Source organism: Ruditapes philippinarum, unplaced genomic scaffold, assembly GCF_026571515.1.
Source record: "Ruditapes philippinarum isolate M1 unplaced genomic scaffold, ASM2657151v2 ctg474_1_1_1_1, whole genome shotgun sequence".
NCBI lineage: Eukaryota > Metazoa > Mollusca > Bivalvia > Venerida > Veneridae > Ruditapes > Ruditapes philippinarum.
In genome coordinates this window covers 176,031-200,699 of record NW_026860999.1, presented here as the reverse complement: position 1 = coordinate 200,699, position 24,669 = coordinate 176,031, and the positions used below count along the sequence as shown (strand labels likewise).

The following is a 24,669-nucleotide window of genomic DNA, read 5'->3' as shown; positions in this document are numbered from 1 at the left end:
TGTCACAGACTGTGTCTCCTCCTGACTGCCATATGTCTTATTGAAACAATTGGCCACTTTTTATGGGTCACATGAAGTTAAAATAGAAGAATGTTTTGACATCTTTTTGTGAACCATCATTCTCTATAAATAGAAACTTTTTGTTTTTGTACATTAAAGTAAGGGAAGTATTTGATACTCAGAGTACACCAGTCAGCGAAATTAGCAGTTGTCCTATTGCCCGAGACAACCATTTTTTGGCCCGGACAACTAATATTTAAAAGTTTACTTGCCCGATGGACAAGTAAAGATTTGCAGAAAGTATTCATCAAAAATCAACGAATAGTGATAAAATGCAAGATATCAAATACATTAGTTTGCTTACATTTATGACTGTTTCTTACAGAAGATAAGTTTGAAGATTTGATCAATAATTGCTTGGGGATGTTCTGATGAAAATATTCGGACAACCAGTTTTTACTTCGGACAACCAGATTTTCTTGAATTGGTTGCCCGAATGACAACAATTTTTAAAACCTATTTAAATTTCACAGACTGGTACACTGTAAATCTTGGCCTAGTAACATTTTGTAAGTGCATCATCTCATACTGCATTGATATGTTTTTGTTTTCAACTTATTGCAGCCAATTCATCCATCTACCAACCTACACCTACCGTACATGTACCACCAAAATTGTTCTTCAACAGGTGATTGGTTAATTGGTTACACTATAGTAATGATATTTCAGAATGTTCATTTAAATTCTCAGCATACCTGAGATAATTTTATTTAAATTTCAGTTTTAAATTGATTTTCATCCCTACTACATATTGGTACATGTAATTTAACATAGAATACTTAACATTATAAATCTACTTCCTGTTCTGGAAGACTTGGAATACATGATACAGTGGTCAGAAGTAACGTAAAAAATGATACAAAGTTGAATGTATAAATTTATAGTCAATGATACTGTCACCTTAAAATAACTTTCTATGTTAACAGAAAGTATACTGAAGCCATTTGTATTATGCTCTTCATGCTGAATATTAAACGTTGATAAACAAATAAAAAAAATGAAGACGAAAAACATTTCATTGTGATAAGTTTGCATTTTCTTATATCTACATTTTTATATTGTTTGTTTAGAAATGCTTTTATCTTTTCTAAAAGACATATTTGGCTATTTGCATATTGTAAGCTTCGACTTGGCGTCTCTTCTATTAAGTTTGTCAACAATTTCATATTATGATCAAGAGAAATGTTGCAGGGAAAGCAATACAGAATTATCTGCTGTTAAATCATAATGGGTTGATAGCCTTATTTAGCATTAATAGGTTAGAAATAATAAGCCATGTAAATAGGGAAATCTTGCTCATCTTAACTAGTTAGATTATGCAAGATTGTCAGTCTATTTACTTTTCTACATATTTAACTTCTTCAATATGGAGTGATAAAGAAATTGCATTGTCATTTCCCAAAGATTGTAGGTTACTAGGTGACTTTAACACAAGTTTTTATTTTAGGGATTGAGCCTTTGTTAAAGCACTAATTGATAATTTCTTGGTTTGTGTTTTTTGTGCACACTTAATCTTTAAGATTTCAATTTTATCTATTTTATTTTGAAGCCTGTTTTTCTGCAATACATACTGCATACTCACATAGTCTTTTAGATAAGTAGTAGCTTGTATGGTTCTAATCTATTATAATTGTCCTAAAAGAGATGTGTTTTAAAAAATGCAAATGCTTGGTGAATTTTCTTAAAAGTTGGAGGATCTTTTTTAGGTCAAAGTCATTTAAAAGTTAAAGTCAATGTTTTGTACTTCACAAAAATTAAAGCTTTAGACGAGAGATTTTGGTCAAGTGCAGACCAAGATGATTGGGCATATCTGTGCTGATTGATTGTGGTCTGCACTGTTAGCTATTCAGACTGTACATAATTTACAATCTTCCCCCAAAATGAGGAATGGTTTTGCTCACATTGAAAAGATGGACAAGTCCGTTAATTTTTAAGATTTTCAGCATGTTTAGTTTTTCACAATCATAGGAATCATTTAAAGGGGTATATTATGAGCAATCTTGATAAGTTTGTTTTGTTGAAAAGCTGTCCTCCTTGGCTGAAGAGATATACAAGTTAAAAGTAAATACTCTTGATTCTTACTGAATGCTGTCCAAACTAAACAAAACCTGCTCTTATAAATGGAAAAGTTGGCAGGCGAAAGTAATTTTAACCAACAAATCATCGTTCACACAATTCAGATCTTTTAAGTAAATATAAAAGCTGACACTGTGTATGATAAGTCACAATAGGAAATGTAAAGAACGATAACATGTATTTATTAAATAGTCACTGGCCATATAAAATATGTTCTGTCTAAAGACTGTATATAACTTCAGAATCTTTTTTTATCAAAACCTTTTAGAAAACTGGCATGCCTTTTTTTCTGTGTAAAAATATAAATATTATGATTATGAAAAATGACAATCAGAAACTTAAAGGCCAATTATTTGATAAACAACTTCATGGACAAGCATCTATTATTGTGCTTTTAATGATCAGATCTCGTATAAAATTTGCACACATATGGGAGAAGAAAACATGAAATGTATAAAATCATGCAAGCATAGTTGCATGTTTTTTAATATGTGTGATGAGAAATAGCTGACAGCAATGATCATGCCCTGGTTTTTAATAACCAAAATATAACTGTTGAATAACATATCACGCTCGCACATGAAAAGTATGACAAAACATGTTTCTTTGTATAAAAACAAATAAGGAAAAACAAATATATACTGACTTAAATTGTATACTTTCATATAAGTATAGCACTAATGCACTACATTTGTGTATTAACATCTGCAGAAGTCCTTTGACTTATTTAATACCTCGGCCCACAGGTTTGGGCTTTAAGTGCATATTTGTGTATCTGCAGATGTTAATGCAGAAGTGAGTTAATCCTCTTTTGTCAAGAGTAAGACTTTAATAAATAATTTTAACCTATTAGGTGGTGACATGTGGTTTCTCTTTGTCCTCCGCTACCTCTAGTTTAAGAGTAAGAGTTGTAATGACAGTTTTTTTTATTTAACTCAGCATGTTAGTAATGGTATTAGTTAAGGACTCGTTGTTAGTAACCACTATCACAACTATGTCACGGAAAGCTTCAACCCAGTAAATAGTAAAACAGTTCTTTAAGAAAATGAATAGAGATTTTATTAGCCTCTTTAAATAAACCAGAGCTTCTGTAAATTTTAAATGAAAACTTTTCATTACTTTGTTATAGCTAAATGGAAATTTTGTTTCACAGTGCTTCATAGTGCCTCAAATTACGCATTTTTAAACACAAAGGCATAATGATTTACTTCTTATATTTTGGTATTATTTGTAGAGAAAGCTGTTATGTTATGTTTGTAGGCTGTTACATGGCTAACGTATTTAACCTTTGTTTAATATGACAATGCTTAAGAAGAAAATAGGTTCTTTGTCATTTTGCACCAAAGTTGGTATGTTGCCAGTTTTGAGAAAACAAACTAGTTAAAAGCTTGCCACAAAGATATTATTGATAATAATAGTTTAAAATTATTATTGATAAAAATTGGAAATAATAAGAAAATGTGTCACTGTGTTACCAATATAAATGTATTGGCATTGTACCAGACATATATGGTCAATTTTATTATTTTTTCATCCATTTGAGCAAGTCTTTTAATTTAAAAAAAGACATAAAAGATCTTGTAAGATTATGATATTTTACTTTTATATATTAAGAGACATCAAAATATAGATTGAACTGTTTTATTACAATTTTGTTCAAATACCACTAGTTATCTCATTTATGTTTGTCCTGAACAATGGAAACTCATTTTTCCTCATTCTTTTATAAAACCAAATAAACATTACATCCATAAAGTCAAACAAAAACATGCTATATATATTTATAGCCAAATATCAAAAAGGAAAAAAATAGTCCCCCTATAATCAGAAACTCTGTCAACAACTGTGGGTAAGAGGGCTATCTAAGTACCAGTAATACTATGTCAACTGTGGGCAATAGAGATCTCTAAGTATGTTGCCAACTGGACAACAGTAACATTTATGCACTTGTTTGACATTCATGAATCCAGTACACCTGAGTGTAGGGTACTATACAATAATGTGCTATCTGTCTTATATTAAATGGTTATGTTGTATACCAGTATACTTTCATATTGGAGGGCTTAGGTAAGAGGTCGGTCAGGTCTCAGTTATATATTTCATTGATGAAGCCATAATTGCTTTCTAGGAATTCATTTTCATATGTAAACTTTTTTTGAAGAGCAGATATTGAAAAGTGTGGTGTTGCCTGCTTGGTTGCTATTCTTGCATAAATGCAGATAATAGATAGGAACTGGACTTCATTGATGCAGCACTGTATGATTTTAATCTGAATAAATGTACAGATTTGCGCCAAATTCGGGATATGGTCTCAGCTTAATTCAGCAGTGTTAACTTTGAAAATGATAAAATGACAAAAAATGTTTGTTATTTTAGCTGGGAAAAATGAATGTTAAAAAGAATTTATTGCTAAATTGTATTTATTACTTGACAATTGGTGCTTGAAACTTTTGAGACACTCGGCAGTTTGAAATTGTCTTTAGACTTGAATAATCAAAAAACAAAAAATTCTTAACAACATCCAATTTACATAAACATGTATTTTGTTACATGCAATGATAGGCAAATTATATAAATAGCATGATTTAACAAGTAATTTTAAAGATGATATTACATTTATTAAAGCTAGTGCTGGTGGGCATGGACAGTATTTTGCAATTACCACTTCCAAACGGAGCCTGCAACATTTTTAATTTTCATCATGTTGGGCTTTTTTTAGGGATTCTATTTTACTCATTTTTAAAACCTCATTGCATGCAAAGAAATTGTGATTTAGCATGTTGCATATAACAGAAAGAGCAATACAATTTTTGCATGAATAATCTTCAATAATAAAATTAAACTTTTTTTGTTTAAAGAGTTCTAGACCATCAGTTACTGGGAAACGAGGAAAAACTGCTATTTGTTTATGAGAATAAAAACTTCCTTATTGGCACATTAAGTTACTTATATACCTATGTTTTTGCTTTAAGAACTGATAAAAATAGGTAAGATATATTACAAGAGAGCTTTATCAATTTTGCAGGTTAATGTAAGTAAAATTTATGACTTTAAAATTATAAAGTGTTGTTCAATTTAAGCAATAAAAAGACAAAATTAGAGTAGTAAAGTTTCAGAATGACAACAGATTTAGGAGATATATTACAGAAAGACAGAAACATTAATTTGTTTTCTCTTGTGCACCAAGAATGCATGACTTGCAAAGAGTTTATTCTATTTCCTGCTGTAATGCATGCAATAATTGTAATAATATTAAAATGTTGCATGTTCTATTCCTTTGTCCAACCAATGTTTTACCTCAGCATTAGGTCATGGTTTACCCTCCAGATTATGGCTGTAAGTCACATTGAATTCACCAGAACCATGTTCAGCCACCACATTGTTCCTGGGCAGGCTGTCAAGCAGTTTACCAGTACTAGTTGCCTTTTAACTTTCTCAAGGAACTGATATATACTATATGTACTTCTGTACATACCAGATCAGAGGTACAGTGCGAATTAATGTTGTTGATCAATCACAACAAATGTGACCTGAGCCCCCTGGGAATTGAACCCATGTCACCCGATTCACACAGCGTTCTACTGATTAAGCTAACCAAACGATACTGAAATTAATCATATTCTTATATTACTTTAAATACTCATTATTTTTAGCTCCACTTTCCTAGAAACCTTGTAATTCTTATTGTTAAGTTATGCTGCTTTTTCAACTTAGAATTTCTTGGTTCACTTTTTTGTTGAAATACATTTTTCAGAAATTATAAAAGATACTTACTTATGTTCATATTCATGTATTAAAATTGGAATGCATTTCTAGTGGGCAGATTAACCTGAATGTCATTTTTGCTCAGTTTTGTATTCCTTTATTGATTCAGAGTATTTTCTTTTCTCAAAAAAGTGTTAAAGATAATTAATTCATATTAGATGTACTTGTTCTCTTCAAGGCCAGGTAAAACTGCCGAGCTCTTTTGCAGAATTATGCCACCCAGTGTCTGTTTCAACTTTCCTTTTATTCTACATTTTATAAACAACAGCACCGAGAAAAGTGGAGGACAGATCTTGTTATTAAAAGTATGATAGAGAAAAATATATTGAAATAATACATTGACCACCTTTAATTATATCTATTTAGAAGTTTTGTATCAAACATAAAAACACCATTGTTTGATGCATGATGAAGCTGTTTGTAGGCCCATGTTTTCTAGCATACTTCATTGATTCATTCTGACTTCAGTTAGAAGGGGAAAAAAAAACTTGTCAATTTGCTAGATGTAATCATTGTTGATGAATAATCACCCTCTTTATTGCTGTGTTTATTTGTTTATTTTCAAACTTGTAATGTTTCTTGTTTGTTATATAGTTATTAAATGTTAATGTTTGAAATAGCGATGAATAATGTTGAAAGGGAAATTTTATTAATGAGCCACACCTTTAACCAGTTAAGTGTTAAAAAATGTGAAATTTTACAAATAGTGTGTTAATTAATAATCAGGTATTATACTTTGCCATTGCAATTATACCATTACCGGGTAATTTGTAGTGCATTCCAGTCTCACCATATGCATATTGAGGGTTGACCGCAAGACTGTTTTAAGTCTCTTTTATTATCCCCCGTCGATGGAATCAGGAGGGGGATATAGTTTTGGCATTGTCCGTCCGTCCATCCTTCCGCACTCACAGGACAGTAATTATGTGGCTAGAGGGACAATAGGTAACTGTTCTTTCTCTTTGATGTCATTCATTCCGTAATGCTTTTATGTGGCTATTTTCTTTTGTGTGGCTAAAAAGAACAATAGAGTAGCCACATAATTACTGTCCTGTGAGAACGTCCGTCCATCCGTCCGTCCGAATTTCGTTTCCGGAGTAGTTCTCTGCAACTACTGGCTGGAATTCAACGAAACTTGATGGGAGTCATCAATATCAAGAGGAGATGCGCATATCGTCGGCTTGTTCCGGTCCGACCCTTTAACTCAGAGTTATGGCCCTTGATTAGTTATGTAGTATGCATATAGAGTAAAAATCGTTTCCGGAGTAGTTCTCTGCAACTACTGGCTGGAATTCAACGAAACTTTATGGGAATCATCAATATCAAGAGGAGATGCGCATATCGTCGGCTTGTTCCAGTCAGACTCTTTAACTCAGAGTTATGGCCCTTGATTAGTTATGTAGTATGCATATAGAGTAAAAATCGTTTCAGCACTACTTCTCTGCAACTACTGGCTGGAATTCAACGAAACTTTCTGGGAATCATCAATACCAAGAGGAGATGCCCATATCCTCGGCTTGTTCCGGTCAGACACTTTAACTCAGAGTTATGGCCCTTGATTAGTTATGCAGTATGCATTTGGAGTAAAAATTGTTTCCGCGCTACTTCTCTGCAACTACTGGCTGGAATTCAACGAAACTTTATGGGAACCTTCAATACCAAGAGGAGACGCGCATATCGTCGGCTTGTTCTGGTCAGACACTTTAACTCAGAGTTATGGCCCTTGATTAGTTATGCAATATGCATATGGAGTAAAAATCGTTTCCAGAGTAGTTCTCTGCAACTACTGGCTGGAATTCAACGAAACTTTATGGGAACCTTCAATACCAAGAGGAGATGCGCATATCGTCGGCTTGTTCTGGTCAGACACTTTAACTCAGAGTTATGGCCCTTGATTAGTTATGCAGTATCCATATAGAAAAATATTTGTTTCCTCGCTACTTCTCAGCTACTACTGGCTGGAATTCAATGAAACTTTATGGGATACTAAGAGGAGATGCGCATATGGTCGCCTTGTTCCAGTCAGATACTTATAACTCAGATTTATGGCTTATGACTTATGATTAGTTATGTAGTATGCATACATCTCATTGGCATTTCCAGATTTTACTATTTAACACAAAGTTATGGCTCTGTTATTGCCCTGAATATTTATCAAGTTCAAAGAATATTACTGTTTATGCCATGATTAATATATAAATAAAGCCTTATGTCTTCAGTTGTTGTGTTAATAATAACCAGTACTCAGCGGGGGATATAAATTCAACGAATTTGCTTGTTTCATTTGTGTTACTGCAGTTTTGCAGTAAACCATCAATATGCCCTAACCATACGAGTATGCACCAGTCACCAAATCATTGTTAAAATCAATGCCCCAACTTATATTTATTTCTTCAGCGTTTCCTAGTCACTGAGATGGACTTGTTTTGGTACCAAAATGACCAGTGTTATGTCCAGTTTACAGTGCAGGGGACTTAAAACCATGTGTTGTCAGTGCCTACAGAATAACATATGCACTTTTATATGGTAGGAGTAAAGGGGTGATCAAAATTATGTGTATTTTGTTTCAAATATATGTAGATATTTTTAGACTCTTGCATGTTTAGAAACAGAAAACGATGTTAGTTTAAGTCTTGCACTTAAACATGTCATTTCGAAATCAAACAAATTTTAATAAAAAAGATCCTCTTATAAAGGGGTCATATTATCAGACAAAAATAAACTTGTTTGTTTTATGAAAATGGAAACTTTTACAATGTACAACTTGAGCACACTTAGAATTATTTTTGTCTTCTTAAGAACGTCATAGCAGATCATATTTCTGTATTAGGTTTTGAAAAAAAAAATGTATTGAATATTAAATTCAAGCTTAAAAAAACAGTTATGATTGAATTATGTAAACTGGTATGTGCATGACGAAAATAGAAAATGTTAAAAAATGAAAATAGATTGCAAAGGAAAGGTCAAAAAACAGTCGGAAACTTTCTAATTTATTGTTAACCTCACTACTTCTGGGTTTCACATATAATATTAAAAGATTATGCCAAGGGGTTTTTCTCTCTTTGTTGTGAATTTTTGGGGAAAATTATTACTAAAATTGCTAATTTGTGAAAGTAAAATCCTAATTTAAGTTATAGTAAAATTGGGAATTCTTCATCATTTTAAAGAAGATTTCTATTGGAAAGAGGCATTTGATAGGCCTGTTTTATATACAAAATGTATTATTAAAATTTTAATGCCCTGTGGCTATAATAAGGCTATGCACCATGCCTCTATTGGTTAAGCTATGTGGTTAGCTCAATAGGTAGAGTGTTGGACTTTAAATCAGATGACCTGGGTTCCATTCCCAGACAGCGCAGGTCCCTTTTGTTGTGATTGACCATGAAATCCTTTCTACGGTTATTCACATGGTATCTCTGCTAAGTTATCAGTCCTTGCGAAAGTGAAGGCAATATGTAGTACTGGTGAACTGCTTGACAGCTTACCCAGGCAAGATGTGGTGGCTGATTCCTGTACTCTGGTCAATGCAATGTGGCTCCCTGTGACATGATCAGGAGGGTAAACTACCAACACCACTACCACCTTCATTGCTACCATCATGCCGCTTACTTAGGCTATACTGCTGTTTGTTTACTCAGTATTAATATTTTTATGTTGGTATCCATTAAATAAGTAATAGATATTTCCAAACTCAAAGTAGGACAAATCTGTTTTGCAAACTAAATGAAAAAAAAAATCTTAGTTTTTTCTTTCAGAAAGTCTAAAACTTGTAAGATAGTTGCTTAGTTGATAAAAAGTTGGTTTTGTTGAATGTTGGATATTTTCAGTGTATTTAAAGCCAATATTTTCATGTTGTGTCAGTTATGTAGAGGGTCATTAGCTCTTTAAATTTTGTCCTTTAAATTTGAAATCAGAATGTCAAGTCTTTTATTTTTTCAATGGGCAACAGAAGTCAGTGATCCCCCTTTACAGTAAGAGTAAGAGTTCAAAAATGTCTACCTTGTAGCTGTATTGACTTTAAAATTTATGAAATTATCAGTTACTAGTTAAAACTTAGATCGCTGGTTAAATACATGTATTTCTTTACAATAAAGAAAGAAGAAATATCAAATGTTTTAATCTCAATCTCTTAGGTCTAAATATATATCAAGACATTTGTACTTAATGAAAGGTTATTTAATATACAAGTAACAAGAAAAAGGAAATCTTATATTTTAGGCAGAAACATTACGCACATTGTGTTTATATATAGAAAACAAGGTATCGGTTATTTCTAACATTCAATTAAAAATGTAATTCATCAATATCATTTACAAAGCTAAGTGGACGTTGTGACAAGATATACAAATATACATGTATACGCCCTTCGTAAAGTAAACAATATTTTGTTGAAGATAATATCTCGGGTATCAGTATGCAAACGTCTTTTCTTTTAATGTATCTATATCAGTATTCAGATTTCTCCTGGCTTTTTAAGCTTGTCATATCATTATCATAATTAATGCCCAATTTTTTTTAGAAATTGCTAATTGCATAAACCATGAAAATTGATCTCTGTTTTTTGGTCAGCCATGGATTGTATTAAAGTCTTGAAACATAATTTTTAATGTGTTCAATTTAGCTCAGAATTCAAAGATCATGTTTATGTTGTTTTTAAAGCACAATTAATGTGTTTTTAAACCATTGAAACTATGCACTAGAAACCGCACCATAATCCAAAGATAGAATAACTCTAGCTTGGATTTTGACTTAATTATTTCCCTTTGCAATCGAGATGAATGTTTTGTATGAGTCATGAAGAACATTTTCACTTCATGACCTTTGGTTCTATGTCACAGGTTATTGTTTTTTTGTCAAGTTTTTGTTAAAGGCTCACTGTTATGCCAGAGATATGCATTATTTTCATTTCTCAAAAGCCTTTTATTTTTGGTGTCTTGTTATAGTCTTTTGGCAATTAGTGGAGATATAGTGTTTTAATATGTTGTATAGTGTTTCACAATGTTGTATAGTGTTTTAATATGTTGTATAGTGTTTAAGTATGTTGTATAGTGTTTTAATATGTTGTATAGTGTTTAAGTATGTTGTATAGTGTTTTAATATGTTGTATAGTGTTTAAGTATGTTGTATAGTGTTTTAATATGTTGTATAGTGTTTAAGTATGTTGTATAGTGTTTTAATATGTTGTATAGTGTTTAAGTATGTTGTATAGTGTTTCACAATGTTGTATAGTGTTTTAGTATGTTGTGTAGAAGTCAAAAGGCTACTTTGTTGACATTTTGCTGCTTTAATGACAAATAATTTCACATTCAGTTCTACTATCTTCAGTTGATAAGTAAAACCGTAATGTAAATGTTATAAAACTCATGTTTCCCCTTTCCAAAGCAGGAAAATTTTTATCCATTTGTGAGACATTATGTGCCTTTAAAAAGCTATAACTAAATTAGTTGAATTTGTTTAAACTGAATTATTCGACTTAGTCATTAACACTAACAACTCTAGCCTAATTTTCTTTGAATAATTCTGGCAATTCCTAGGTAAGCACTTAAATATATAATTATGCAAGTTATTAAATCTTAATATATTCATTTTAATCTTAGAACATGAGGCACTGAACAAGACTCGCATCTCTAACATGAGATTTTTACTGAATTATTCCTCTTTGTGAACTAATCATGGATTATTCCCCTTCATGTTACTAAATTTTATTAAGTTTGGCATGCTGTCAGCGCTGATATGTTGCCAGTACTATTCCGAATTCTGAGAAACATTTTCCTTTTAATCTGAGTTCAATAGAGCCCGAAAATAATCTTTGATTAATTCATATGGTAATCTTAATTGAAATTTTTGTTAAAATTTGTATGAAAAAAAATTATTGACCATTGGGTTACCTAGCCTAAAAAATGTATAGTATAACTTTATGGTTTTTAAAAACATGAAGTTTAAATGTTTTTACAATTTTGATGAAGCAATTGGTGATTAATGAAAATCAATGAAAGTAATGTGTTAACTATTTTCTGTAGATAATTGACTTGCTTTCAATTTCAAGTCACAAATTTCTATTCATTTCTTTGAGAGTTTATCAGGGAGGTTATCCTGGTACAAAATTAAACTTTGTCACTACAGGAGAATACAGTATACTACCTGAGCTATTTATGTGCAATAGAAACATTTGTAATGAATCACTAATCATTTCTGATCAAAGATAGATAAAAGCTGCCAAATTATTGGTTACATATGGCATTGATACAATCCAATGTATATTGTTACCAGCAAAATGCATTTTGTTCAAATTGTAAATACATTACAATCGTTAAATCTACCAAAAATATTTTGGTCACTTATTTTTTTTCCCAAAATTTTAACAATTTGATTGTCATTTTGTGCTTTTAAATGTCAGAGGTGCAGATTTTTCATAGATAGAACAAATTATGTAAAAACTACATTTATATATTAATATGTTGTGTTTTTTTTCTTTGGGACTTTGTCAAATAGGTGGGTGAATGTGTTGAAAATTCTAGGAAGTTTGTTGATGTTGTTTTAAACACTTTTGATGACTTTATATGTTAGTGTATTGTAACAATATGTGTCTGTAAAACAGATCATCATCCATGCCATTTTAGTATTAAACCTGGCATTTCATTCAATAGATGGCAAAAAGATTCCTCTATACGTCTGTCTGTCCAGTTTTTGTCCTGTCCATAACTTATAACTTTGTTATTCATGGATTGATTTTGAAACAATTTTGGCATAAATTTGAAACACATTAAGTCCTTATTATCAATTGGACAAACATTGTCTTGCTCCATATTTTAAGATTATTGAAAATTTGATTGACTTTTTCTTCACCTTGTCATGTTGGCTCTTTAATTTTGAGTTGGTTATTTTACTTTAGATTTTATCATTGCAAGACTTCAGTTAAGGAAATTACACAAATTTCATTTCAGCAAAATCAGCAAGTAGTTTCATGTTATTATATGACCAATCGGCAATGTAATAATTATAATGTAAGAAAAATGTGAAAAATGGTTTACTTTAAACTAATCACTTTAAAATTATTATCCCAAGATATAATAATATATTGGCACTGATTAAGTTATAAAGTTAATGTTTTATTCTTTATATTAGCCAGTTTAAGGTTATTCCCCTTTGATTAATATACCTATCACCAAGTGAAAAACAGTCTAGCATGTCACCAATACAGGCCAGTTTTAATGGTTATTTTAGAAAATCTCTTTGCAAATAACAATATTGAATTCTTTTTGACAGATATTAAATATGATGACTAGGTTTTAAACAAATATTTTTGCAAGTATGTTCAATGTAGAGAATTATTTGCCTCAGAAGACAGAATGAAAAATGCCCATTAAATCAACAAGATTTGAAAATAGAAGTATAATCTAAGTTAGAACCAAGGCCTCTTAAGTTTCTATCATCGATATTGACTATAAACGCAATCACTCTTCCATTGATTACGAGTGATTTCATTGGCCTAGCTCTAGTGTTACGCATAAATGAAGTACATTGTTATCCGACTGTCAGGTACATACGATAGGGATTTCTGTTCTTGAGCCGTCAGGTTAAAATAGATTTTGAATTTCATTGTGTAAGGACGACCGGTGTGAGTATTGAAACGATAAACAATTCTGTGCTACATAATCGTTACATAACACCGGGAAAATTTTGATAGTTTAGCTGTACATAATTCATTGGATTTTTACTTCATCATATATAGTTAAACTGAATGTATCGTGTCTAAACTAAGGATAGTGAATTAACTCATAAGATAGTTGCGAAAACTTATACGGAATAAAGGTGATAATAGATATTCACAAAGAAAAGAGAATCAATAACGTAATTTGTGTTTTTTGTGACTATTTACATCATATATTCGACATTTTAAACAAATAGTGTTTATCAAAAACCGGCAGGATATTACATTCAACATTGTGTAGGATTCTAGCTTTTGGATATTGTAAAGTGTTATGATGACTGCTCCAGATTAACCCTATATTTTGATATTTTTCCAAATGAAGGTAATTGATTTATAATTTATGTATTATATATCCTTCTATTAATTGCTAGTTGTTTTAGTTTAATATGAAGCACTTAGTTTAAACAGTGCTTTGTTAAAAAAAAATTCTCAGTCTGAAAACACTAAAAAAAACTTTTTTCAGGATCATTTTTTTGTGTGTGTACATGTATTTTTTGGTTTTTTTTTGTTATTGTTGTTGTTAATTAAAGTGGATAATGTATATTGGATTACTATGTACAGGCAAAGTGAGGTAGGAGAGAATATATATTTTTTTATTTGGATGTTTATTGTTTGTCAGTTATATTCTTTAAAAAAAAATTGACTAACTTATTATTAATAAGATATTCAATGATCATGTATGAATCTCAGCCATTTGTTTTTAATTAGTAATAGAATAAATTATTTTTCTTAGGATTATGAAATTTTTTATCAGTAGGTCGAAATTTTATTGAAAAGAATAGAAAAAGATATTATAAATTGTATGCCTTTATATTATGCCTTTGAAAAGAAACTACCTTGATACTTTGGACACATGAACTTTCTTTCAAATTTCAGGTTGAGAAAAGTTACCCATGAATACTTTATAACATTATGGTCATGTGTTTCACCATTTTCAGCATAGAATGTGATGGTACATTTAAGATACCATACCAAATACCTGGTGATAATTTCTAATCTAGGTTAACATTTAATTTGTTTGTATGTTTCAGAGTAATGAGTGGACGTAACACAAACCGAGGTCAAATAGGTCCTAGTGGAGGGATACCAGCCCTCTTAGTGCAAGCGGAAACCCCGCAGCCAAATAACGATAACATACGTCTACCAGCCTTACCTACACAACGGTCTGTACTAGCAAATGGAAAGCCTACGCAAAATGGCTACATGGAAAAGTCATTGTTTGTTACTCCAAGAGCACCCGGTCCTGGGCCAAATGGAATCTTTAATGGGCGCTCAAATAAAAATGGTAACATTTTAAGTATTTTCAAGTAAAGTTTAGATTTTTTTTAAAAAAATCATGTTTCAATAAATTCATACAAATTTCTGCATATACATTACCCATTAACTACTTAAAAAGTAAACATTTTTGAATAGGAAATAAAATATTCTGAAATGAAATCATGCCTATTCATTTGGGTATTTACATAATTTATATATAAAAGTGGCTTAAATTTTAATCAATTACCAACTTGATACATAAACAAGTATCGATCATTTAGAAACATATTGAGCAAAACAAGGTCCTTCCCTATCTCGAGTTTCAGGGCATGTCTGTACACTTTACTTTACTGATAGTGTATAATGACATCAAAATATAACAGCTATTTCATTTTGTACATTTTGACTTTAACAGAAAGTGCATGATTTAAATGTTTTATTTCTAAATTCATTTACAATTAAGTTATATTGACATTGCTTTCAGAATGTTCCTGTAAATGTATTTTAATATCTCATTTCAAAAGATAAAAAATTGTTTGAATTTCATAAATCATTTGTGATGTAAATAATAGCTAGTTTCTTCCATATTGAGTTGTTAACATGCATATTTTCAGTCATCAAATTAAGCACTGGCCCGGTGGCTCATGGCTAGTGAAAATTAGTTTTGGCCAGTATAAATGTTAAGAAAATTTAGTTAAATATATAGTAGAATTATAAAATTCAAAACTGGAATTCGGGCTGGTGTAAATTCAAAATCTTAAATTCAATGACTGTATTTTCATTCTAAAGTAATAGTAATGATTGTGTTACAAATTAGGACCAAACAAACTTTTCAAGTGACTTTTATTTTCAAAAAATGATTTTTGGTATATTTTCACTTGACAAACTTATTTTTCTACAAAATTTTAAAAACAATTTCTTTTCATATTTTAATTAATAGTGTGATATACAATTTCTTAAAATATCTGTTTACATTTATGTTACATTTTTACAATCAATGGTTGTTTTCCCTAATATGCTCATGGCACACATAATATTAGATTTTATCTCTGTGAAATTTTCTTAAATTCAAAACTGCTTCAAACAAATCTACCGAAAAAAAATAGTCTTAATACCATGTAATTGCATCATATATTTACAATATACTGTAGTCCTAAATAATAATATAAGTATATATCAAACATGTAATTCAAGAAGAATAGAAAAAAAACTCAATTAGTGTTAAAAAAGGTGCAGGGTAGAATTACATAAAAAAGATTGCTGTGTTCATTTTTGTATAGATGCACTGAAAAGATGTATTAATAATGAAAACAAAAAAGTGTCAACAGAAGCAGTGTTTCATTTAAAAGATTTACTGTTGTACATGTTGGCAAGGATAATATTATCAATCTTCAATATAAGTTTTCTATTTATAATTTGTTTTTCTTTCTCTAACTTTACCAGGTGTTTTACCTTGTTTCTTAAATATCTTAAATAAAAATTGAGCCACGTCATGACAAAACCAACTTAATATGTTTGCGACCAGCATAGATCCAGACCAGCCTGTGCATCCGCGCAGTCTGATCAGGATCCATGCTGTTCGCTATCAGTTTCTTTACTTGTTATAGGGTTTGTAAGCTAACAGCATGGATCCTGATCAGACTGCGCGGATAAGCAGGCTGGTCTGGATCCATGCTGGTCGCAAACCCACTATGTTGGTTTTGTCATGACGCGGCTGAAATGATGTAAAAGAGAAAACGGGTCATCCTCTCAATTTGTGTACATTGTGTAGAAAAAGAAAGAAAGAAAAAATGATACGGAAAGTCATAACAGTTTAGCTTTATGATTTTCCTGTTTAAATAACTTTAAAATTTCAAATTATATCCATGAATGTTTTATTCTTTATTATCTTTTTAGTATGTAAAATCAAACACTGTGTGAATAAAGTATTTTATTTATGGATAAAACTGTAAACATTTTGTATTTCTATATAAAAAGTGATTAAATAATGTATTTTGATAGTTTTCAAAATTTACAACAACAATAAAAACAAAAACTTGAAATCATTAATTTTCTCTCCAATTGATAAAGTAATCATTATGCTCATGTGACAAAAGAAATGAAAAAAAAACACAAACAAAAAAAACAGTGAACACATAAACAGAGCCGAGGGAAGAAAAATCAAAAACATCATTATTATTGAAAGTTTTAAACTATGACCCTACCCTTCTCAATAATTATGTCATTATACAAACATTCTATAGACCGAAAAATGGTCAAGCGGACAGAATTTCCCGCATTTTGAATTATGTTTCAAGTTAACAGTTTAACAAAAAGGAAATATTTTTTTAATGACTTATATATCACTATTTACAAAAGTGATTATGTTTTTCCTTCCCAAATTCATATCTTTGATTTTTATTTAATGTAATATACACTCAAGATCAGAAAAGTATTCGGTTTTGAAGCAGGTTCCATTCAAATTAACATGATATAATTCTCAAATTTAGGTTGTACAGTGTAAAAAGACTATTTTGTTTACTTGAAACTTTCTAAATTTTTGTTAGAGAATAGCTGTAATATTTACATGTCCTTAAAATGTAAAGAACTTAACTCTTGTATTATCCAAATACTGGGGAAAATATTTCTCTAGCTTTGCTGGGTCTTATGTAAGAGTCTCTTGTTAAATTTGACAACAATTTTAGATAAATTGCTGAATTAATTGAAATCGTTGATCAAATATGATTATTTTAAAGAGTATTTGACTTTTAAAATGATAAAATATATTTTTTTCCAATTAGATGCCGTCATTTAACATTGTAGATTAATAACAGTTTTTTTTTAGCTCACCTGTCACAAAGTGACAGGGTGAGCTTTTGTGATCGCTTTTCGTCCGGCGTCCGTCGTCCGTCGTCCGTCGTCCGTAAACTTTTACTTTAAATGACATCTCCTCATAAACCACAAGGCCAATTTCATCCAAACTTCACAGGAATGTTCCTTTGGTGGTCACCTTTAAAAATTGTTCAAAGAATTTAATTCCATGCAGAACTCTGGTTACCATGGCAACCGAAAGAAAAAACTTTAAAAATCTTCTTTTAAAAAACCATAAGAGCTAGAGCTTAGATATTTGGCATGAAACATCTTCTATTGAGTGTCTACCAAGTTTGTTCAAATAAAAGCCCTGGGGTCAAAATTGGCCCCGCCCCGGGGGGTCATTGATTTTCCCTATATGCATATAGTAAAAACTTTAAAAATCTTCTTTTAAAGAACTCAAAGAGCTATGGCTAAGATATTGAGCATCAAACATGTTCTAATAGGTGTCTACCAAGTTTGTTCAAAGAAAAGCCCTGGGGTCAAAATTGGCCCCGCCCCAGGGGGTCATTGATTTTCCATATATGCATATAGTAAAAACTTAAAAAATCTTCTTTTAAAGAACCAAAAGAGTTAGAGCTAAGATATTTAGCATGAAACATGTTCTAATAATTGTCTACCAAGTTTGTTCAAATAAAAGCCCTGGGGTCAAAATTGGCCCCGCCCCGGGGGTCATTGATTTTCCTTATATGTGTATAGCAAAAACTTAAAAAATCTTTTTTGAAAAAACCCAAATAGCTAGAGTTAAGATATTAAGCATGAAACATCTTTTAGTGAGTGTCTACAAAGTTTGTTCAAATAAAAGACCTGGGGTAAAAATTGGCCCCGCCCCGGGGTCATTGATTTTCCTTATATGTGTATAGCAAAAACTTAAAATCTTCTTTGAAAAAACCCAAATAGCTAGAGTTTAGATATTAAGCATGAAACATATTCTAGTAAGTGTCTACAAAGTTTGTTCAAATAAAAACCCTGGGGTCATAACTGGCCGGGCCCCAGGGGTGTCATTGTTTTTAACTATATGTGTATAGTAAAAACATAAAAAAAATCTTCTTTTAAATAGCCCAATGAGCTAGAGCTTAGATAATTAGCATGAAACATCTTCTTATGGGCGTCTACCAAGTTTGTGCAAATAAAAGCCCTTTGGTTAAATTGGCCCTGCAACGTTTGGGGGGGTGGGGGTTGGGGGGGCCTATATACAGGTGAGCGACCTCAGGGCCATCATGGCCCTCTTGTTAAATTTTTTAAGTAAAATAAAGTTTCTTTACTAATGATTGTGTTTAAAGAAAATGTAAAGGGCTGTGTTTTCTTCGATTATCTATCTGATAAAAAGATTTCTATGAGACTTAATGATGCTTTTAGTTATTTATTCAATTTTCTGTACATTGATCAATGATTAATGGCATTGCATGTATTGACAAAATTTGATTTGCCTAATTTTAAAGAATAATGAATGACCTTATTTTTTCCTTTTTAAAGTCGGCCCAACATAATATTGTAGTACCTAAGAATGTAGAGTAAAATCTGTTGTGCTAAATTATTGACTGAATTTTTTTTTACGAGTGCATCTGTGCATTGTTTATTGTATTGGCATATTCATTGATTGCTGATCAATTTGTACATTCCTAAATTGGCCTACTGTTCTACTTTCTAGCCGTATAGTAGGATGAAAGGAAAACATTCAATACATACTCAAACTGTTGCTAATTAATTGACCGTTAATGATTAATGACAGGACATGAGAAGATTTCATGAAAATAATGAAATATTTAGCTCTTCCATGCAGCCTTTATAGAAGAAAAGAATAAAGCATGTTTTATAAAATATGAACATGATTGTTAATTTATTATACAGACAGTTTATAGTAGATTTTGAAGATTCAATGCAAAGTAGTCACAATTCAGTGAACTTGGCACAAGTAACCCTAGTAACATGATAAAACTTTAATTGCCCATATCATTAAAAGGAACCATTTAAATGGTATAACATAACTTATGCATGAAGTATTTTAAATTTTTCAGATTTGAGTAACTTAAATTTGCAAGGTTTTGGAGTAGCACCTAAACAGAAGCAGCAAGGATTCGGGCATCACAATGCTGCTGCTTTTGCAAATCCACAGCAACTTCACATTCCAAATAATCGCCTTGAGACGCAAACCCCAACTCCAAGTGAGGTATCCACCATACATTCTGCCAGGAGTGTACACACTCCGACCTTATCTCTGGTGTCTGGCCAAGGCTCGGAGCGAAATCTTCAGACACCAATAAGCAATGTTGACAGAAACTTCCTTGAGCCAGGTACCGGCAGTAAAGGCTGGAACCCATACCCAACACTTCCTCATGTCAGTAGCAACAAAGATTTGGACAGTATGTCAATATCAGACAAGCAGTCATTGACTGAACAACCTCATAGAGCATCATGGCATACACATGGAGTTGTACCTAGCAGTGCAACAACACGCTACCAAACAAGCAGTAGTGGAACAAACTCCCTGTCCCCTCATCTAGCCATGGATACGTCTCCAACTGGATCTACAGCTTTGGGATCAAATTTCACGAACAGCCCTCGTCATTCTGCACAAATCCACTCAAGGGCACAGAAGCGAGCTCATTCTCTGTCACCACTTGGGGATGGAATCGAATTTGCAAAATTAATCAGAGCTTCTCCAACATCTCTTGCTTGTATTAATAATGCAGCTACGCATGCAGGTGCCTCTCCATTGGCAAACAACGTTGCTCAGTATGGACATTTTGGTCACTTAATCGCAAGGAACAGTAGAAACAGCAATGGAAGTCCATATTCTGGTTCAGCAAACAGTGGAAACCGTGGTGGTTTCTCCCAGCTCAAGGTTGAACCTGGCATTGAGATCAGTGATATGCAAGATTACTTCCAGGATATTGTTAGTAATCAAGTAGTCATGCCACAAAATGAGATCCCATACTGGGAACAGAGAGTGTTTACTGACATTACACAGTTTGGTTCAGTCCAGTTTAATCTTCCGCCAGAGAATATGGTTCAGCCACCGGGTGTTAACGGCAACATGAGTGGATTCAGTAGCCAACATAACATGAACATGAATCAGAACATGAATATGAACAATATGAATGATAGCATGAGACCACCGCCACCGTATGATCAGGCAATCGGTCAAAATCCGGCCATGATGCATCAGACGCAGACATTTAATTCAGTGCCTACGCAGCCATTGGCGCAAAATAATTTGAACAATATGAATAATATTAACAATCTGAATAACATGAACAATAACTTGAATACAATGACAAGTAGTCTACAGGAAGGTGGAACTGATTACCCTGAAGATGGTGAAGTTGATGAGAACGGTGAAAAGCAGCATATATGCCGCTGGATAGACTGTAATGTGCAGTTTAAGGAACAAGATGAACTTGTGCGCCATCTTGAAAAATCTCACATTGATCAGCGAAAAGGAGAAGATTTTACATGTTTCTGGGCAGCCTGTCAACGGAGATACAAACCGTTTAATGCAAGATATAAGCTTCTTATACATATGCGGGTCCATTCTGGAGAGAAACCAAATAAATGCACGGTATGTATGAAATATGTTCTAAAAATGGATTTGAACTTAATAAGTGTCATACAGATACCACTTCAAACATGTATAAATTCATTTGCATATTCTTTTATCTTTGTATGCATATATTTTTTATCATGTCAGTACAGGCTGTTTGTTTTACCTGTCACTGTTTAAAAGTGAAGGTATTTACTCTGCGGCAATGAGTCACTTTTGGTAAATGAGAAATTATTCTTGCAATAATGGTTTACTGTAGATTTACCATTAAATCAGTATGTTTCTCCATAAGCTGTGTCACTGAAGATTTAACATGTTTGATGACGATATTGAATGTAAAATCAAACATTTAAATATAATATTATAGACATTTATAAGGTAAACAGCCAATTAAGACTAAAGTTCAAAATCATAAGTCAGCTTGCTTTTGAAAGGTTTAAGATAAGCAGAAGAGACTGTCATATGTTTGAATTGCCAAAAAAAACACCGCATGCTGGTTTGGTATATCAATTGCATTATAAAAGTGAAAACATGCTTAAAGAAAATGAAAGAAGTAAAAATAGAACCCTGAAAAACTCGGGTAAGTTTGGGGAGAAGATCAGTTTCACATTGATTTATGAAGCACCAACCTAGGGGGTAACTTTTAGACCAAGTAGACGACACTTTGACTGTCACTAACTCCTCTTGTTATTAATATTGTAAATGCCGAAAATTCTGCAGGAAAATGGCCAATAGTAATGTTTATTTTTGCAAGTTTCTCTAGTTTTCTAACTTTATGTTGTTAATGTAGTATATGAAAGATATTAAAAGATTATTTTGTTTGTTAATTCTGTAAATGAAGTCTTTAATACAGAACATTTACTTGTATAAAATGGTCTTAAATTCACGTCTTTTGTAAAAATTAATTACTTATTATCAGTAATTACTGAATCAAATTATCCTGTTACAGGATTGTTAATTTCTTTTCAAAATTATTCATACAGTGACTTGTTCCATTGTTTTATGACCTGAATATTTGAATTGAGACAAAACGACCAGTCCACAGTTAATTTTCACCTTTCTTTAACATGTCAGGGTGTTCGTTGAAACATTTGTTCCTGTCGTGACTTCAATGTTTTTAAATGTTTTTGTTCTGAAGTTCGGCCTGAAATGTCATAAATTTATGAAATTCAATAAACAAGTTGACAGGTTCATGAGTTTTCATAGAACTGCCGCCATTTTTAAAACCTCCGCTTTTTATGTGTATTTTGAAAACTATTTGGGTTTGTTACATTTAGACACTCGACTGTTGAGTGATAAGTTTTACAGTAACCTAGTACTGAGCCGAGCTTTTACATTCTTCAAATACTTTTAGAGTACTTGATATCATTCTTTCCCATGCTGATCAGTCGATTTAAAAATATTAAAAAGCAACATTTCAAAATACGTCTAGATTTATTCAAACATATATATACATTTTATATAATTGTAGTGATAGACATTATAGAGTCTTTTGACCAAATTAAAAATTTTGCCCCTTTTCAAGATATTGATTTTTTTAACCTTCCAAATAACAGCATGGAGAGAGTATAACAGATTAAATACTTCCATTCATCATGCTGTAAGTTAAGTAAGATGAAATGAAATAAAATATTATATGTCAATTAATTAATAATAATATTCATTCATAATCAATGTATCTTTATGAATATATTATACATTGTATTTCAGTTTGAAGGTTGTACAAAGGCGTTCTCTCGGCTGGAGAATTTGAAGATTCACTTAAGATCTCACACTGGCGAGCGTCCGTACGTCTGTACGCATGCAGGCTGTACGAAGGCGTTCAGTAACTCGTCAGACAGGGCTAAACATCAGCGGACACATCTTGATACAGTAAGTATAGAGATTTGAGAACTTTTAACTGAAAATTTACATTGATTTTCTGTATCTGTAGCTATTTTAATGTCCTAAACATATAACAAACTTTGTCAGGCTCTTACATCTGAAAATATTCAACAGCATTTATCTGAAATATTTTTGTCAAATACACAACCTTCTTCATAATTGATTAAGTGCAAGAATGACATTCTTATTGAACCTTTTATGTTTTGAATAAAGAGTAAGTAAAGTAAGTAAATATAAATGTCTTTAAGAATGTCCTTTGAATAAAATATCTGATAAAAAAAAATAAAAATAAAAAAAAATGCGATAAAGGTGACTAAAGTAAATCTAAATTAAAAATTTTAAACAAAAAGATACATTTGAATCTTTACAAAGATAAGCAACATTTTTCTTGAACTTGTGATAAAAAACACTGACATGTTTTTAAAAAAATCAAAAACCAACAACCACATTACTTGTCTTACAAAAAAGTTTTTGGGATAATATCAAATTAAGGCCAACAACTTGTATATTTATTTTTTTGTTGGTTATGGTGTTAAATGACAGAATGCTAAAGACACAAGAGTAGAGTCAGGCTTGCACACTGTGCCATCTGCTCAACATAAACTGCTTGATATATTCAAAAATTTAACAATCAACAAATTCTTAATTTAAAGCACTGCTGAACAAGTTCATTCCATAAATTCTGCAGGGAATAGATAAATTATTAATATAAACTAGTATTGTAATGTGAATTATGTGTGACAATTTCCTACAAAGTCGGCTTAGAATGAGTATCAGATATATACGGTGTAGTATTAATTGAATACATAAAATAGAAATAATAAATATAGGTGGATCTGTGTGTTACGGTAAATATTTACTTTGCTTTGAAATTATAATAGGTATATGAATATTTGAAAGATTACCACAAAATTCTCTATGAAATGTGCAGATCCATGCAAAACACACTCAATACAATGTCTAAAAAGATGAGAATTCATGCTGAGGTCTTAAGTTTGATGCAATATGGTTGTATTCATTGACAAAGTGAAATACAAGACAAAATATATGAATATTGATCTTTATAACATGCTTTTCAGTAGATAATGAAATCATATTTTGATAAGTTCACAGTGAAAATATCAAATATGTTTTCACAGTGAAATTATCAAATATAATTTCACTGATTTGATTGCAGATGATAAGTGTTCATCAAAAATGTATGAGATTTCATGGGAAATACATTCCCATCACAAGTAAATTGTACATGGTTACGGAAGTGTATCCTGTTAAATAGAAACAAAATTAAAGGAATTATACTGTATTATTTTTCTGCATGTCAGAGTATTGTCACCTCACGATTTTATGACATCATGAAGAGGAGCACATGTCATTATTTTGCAAAAATCTGTAAAAATGCCTTGAAAATCAATAAAATTGTATGAAATGATTAGAATTATTTTTTTCGTGTAAGATCAAATACATTTCTCTTATGACCATAAATCAGCTGTAATATTTTTACTATGCCACTCATGAAAAGTAT

At 31.4% G+C, this 24,669-nt stretch overlaps 1 protein-coding gene across 2 annotated transcripts in view; it reads left to right on the top strand.

Moving 5' to 3' along the window:
• Positions 1–24,669, top strand: part of LOC132714183 (zinc finger protein GLIS3-like) — a 57,082-nt gene that overhangs the window by 6,377 nt on the left and 26,036 nt on the right. The window contains exons 1-4 of one of the 2 annotated variants that reach the window (XM_060696970.1): positions 13,436–13,934; positions 14,644–14,897; positions 19,738–21,281; positions 22,974–23,135. In XM_060696970.1, coding sequence (XP_060552953.1) covers positions 14,648–14,897; positions 19,738–21,281; positions 22,974–23,135 — 1,956 coding nt within the window. In that variant the 5' untranslated portion in view covers positions 13,436–13,934; positions 14,644–14,647. Of the gene's footprint in view, positions 1–13,435; positions 13,935–14,643; positions 14,898–19,737; positions 21,282–22,973; positions 23,136–24,669 lie in introns of those variants that run through there. The other variant, XM_060696971.1, reaches the window with a different exon arrangement.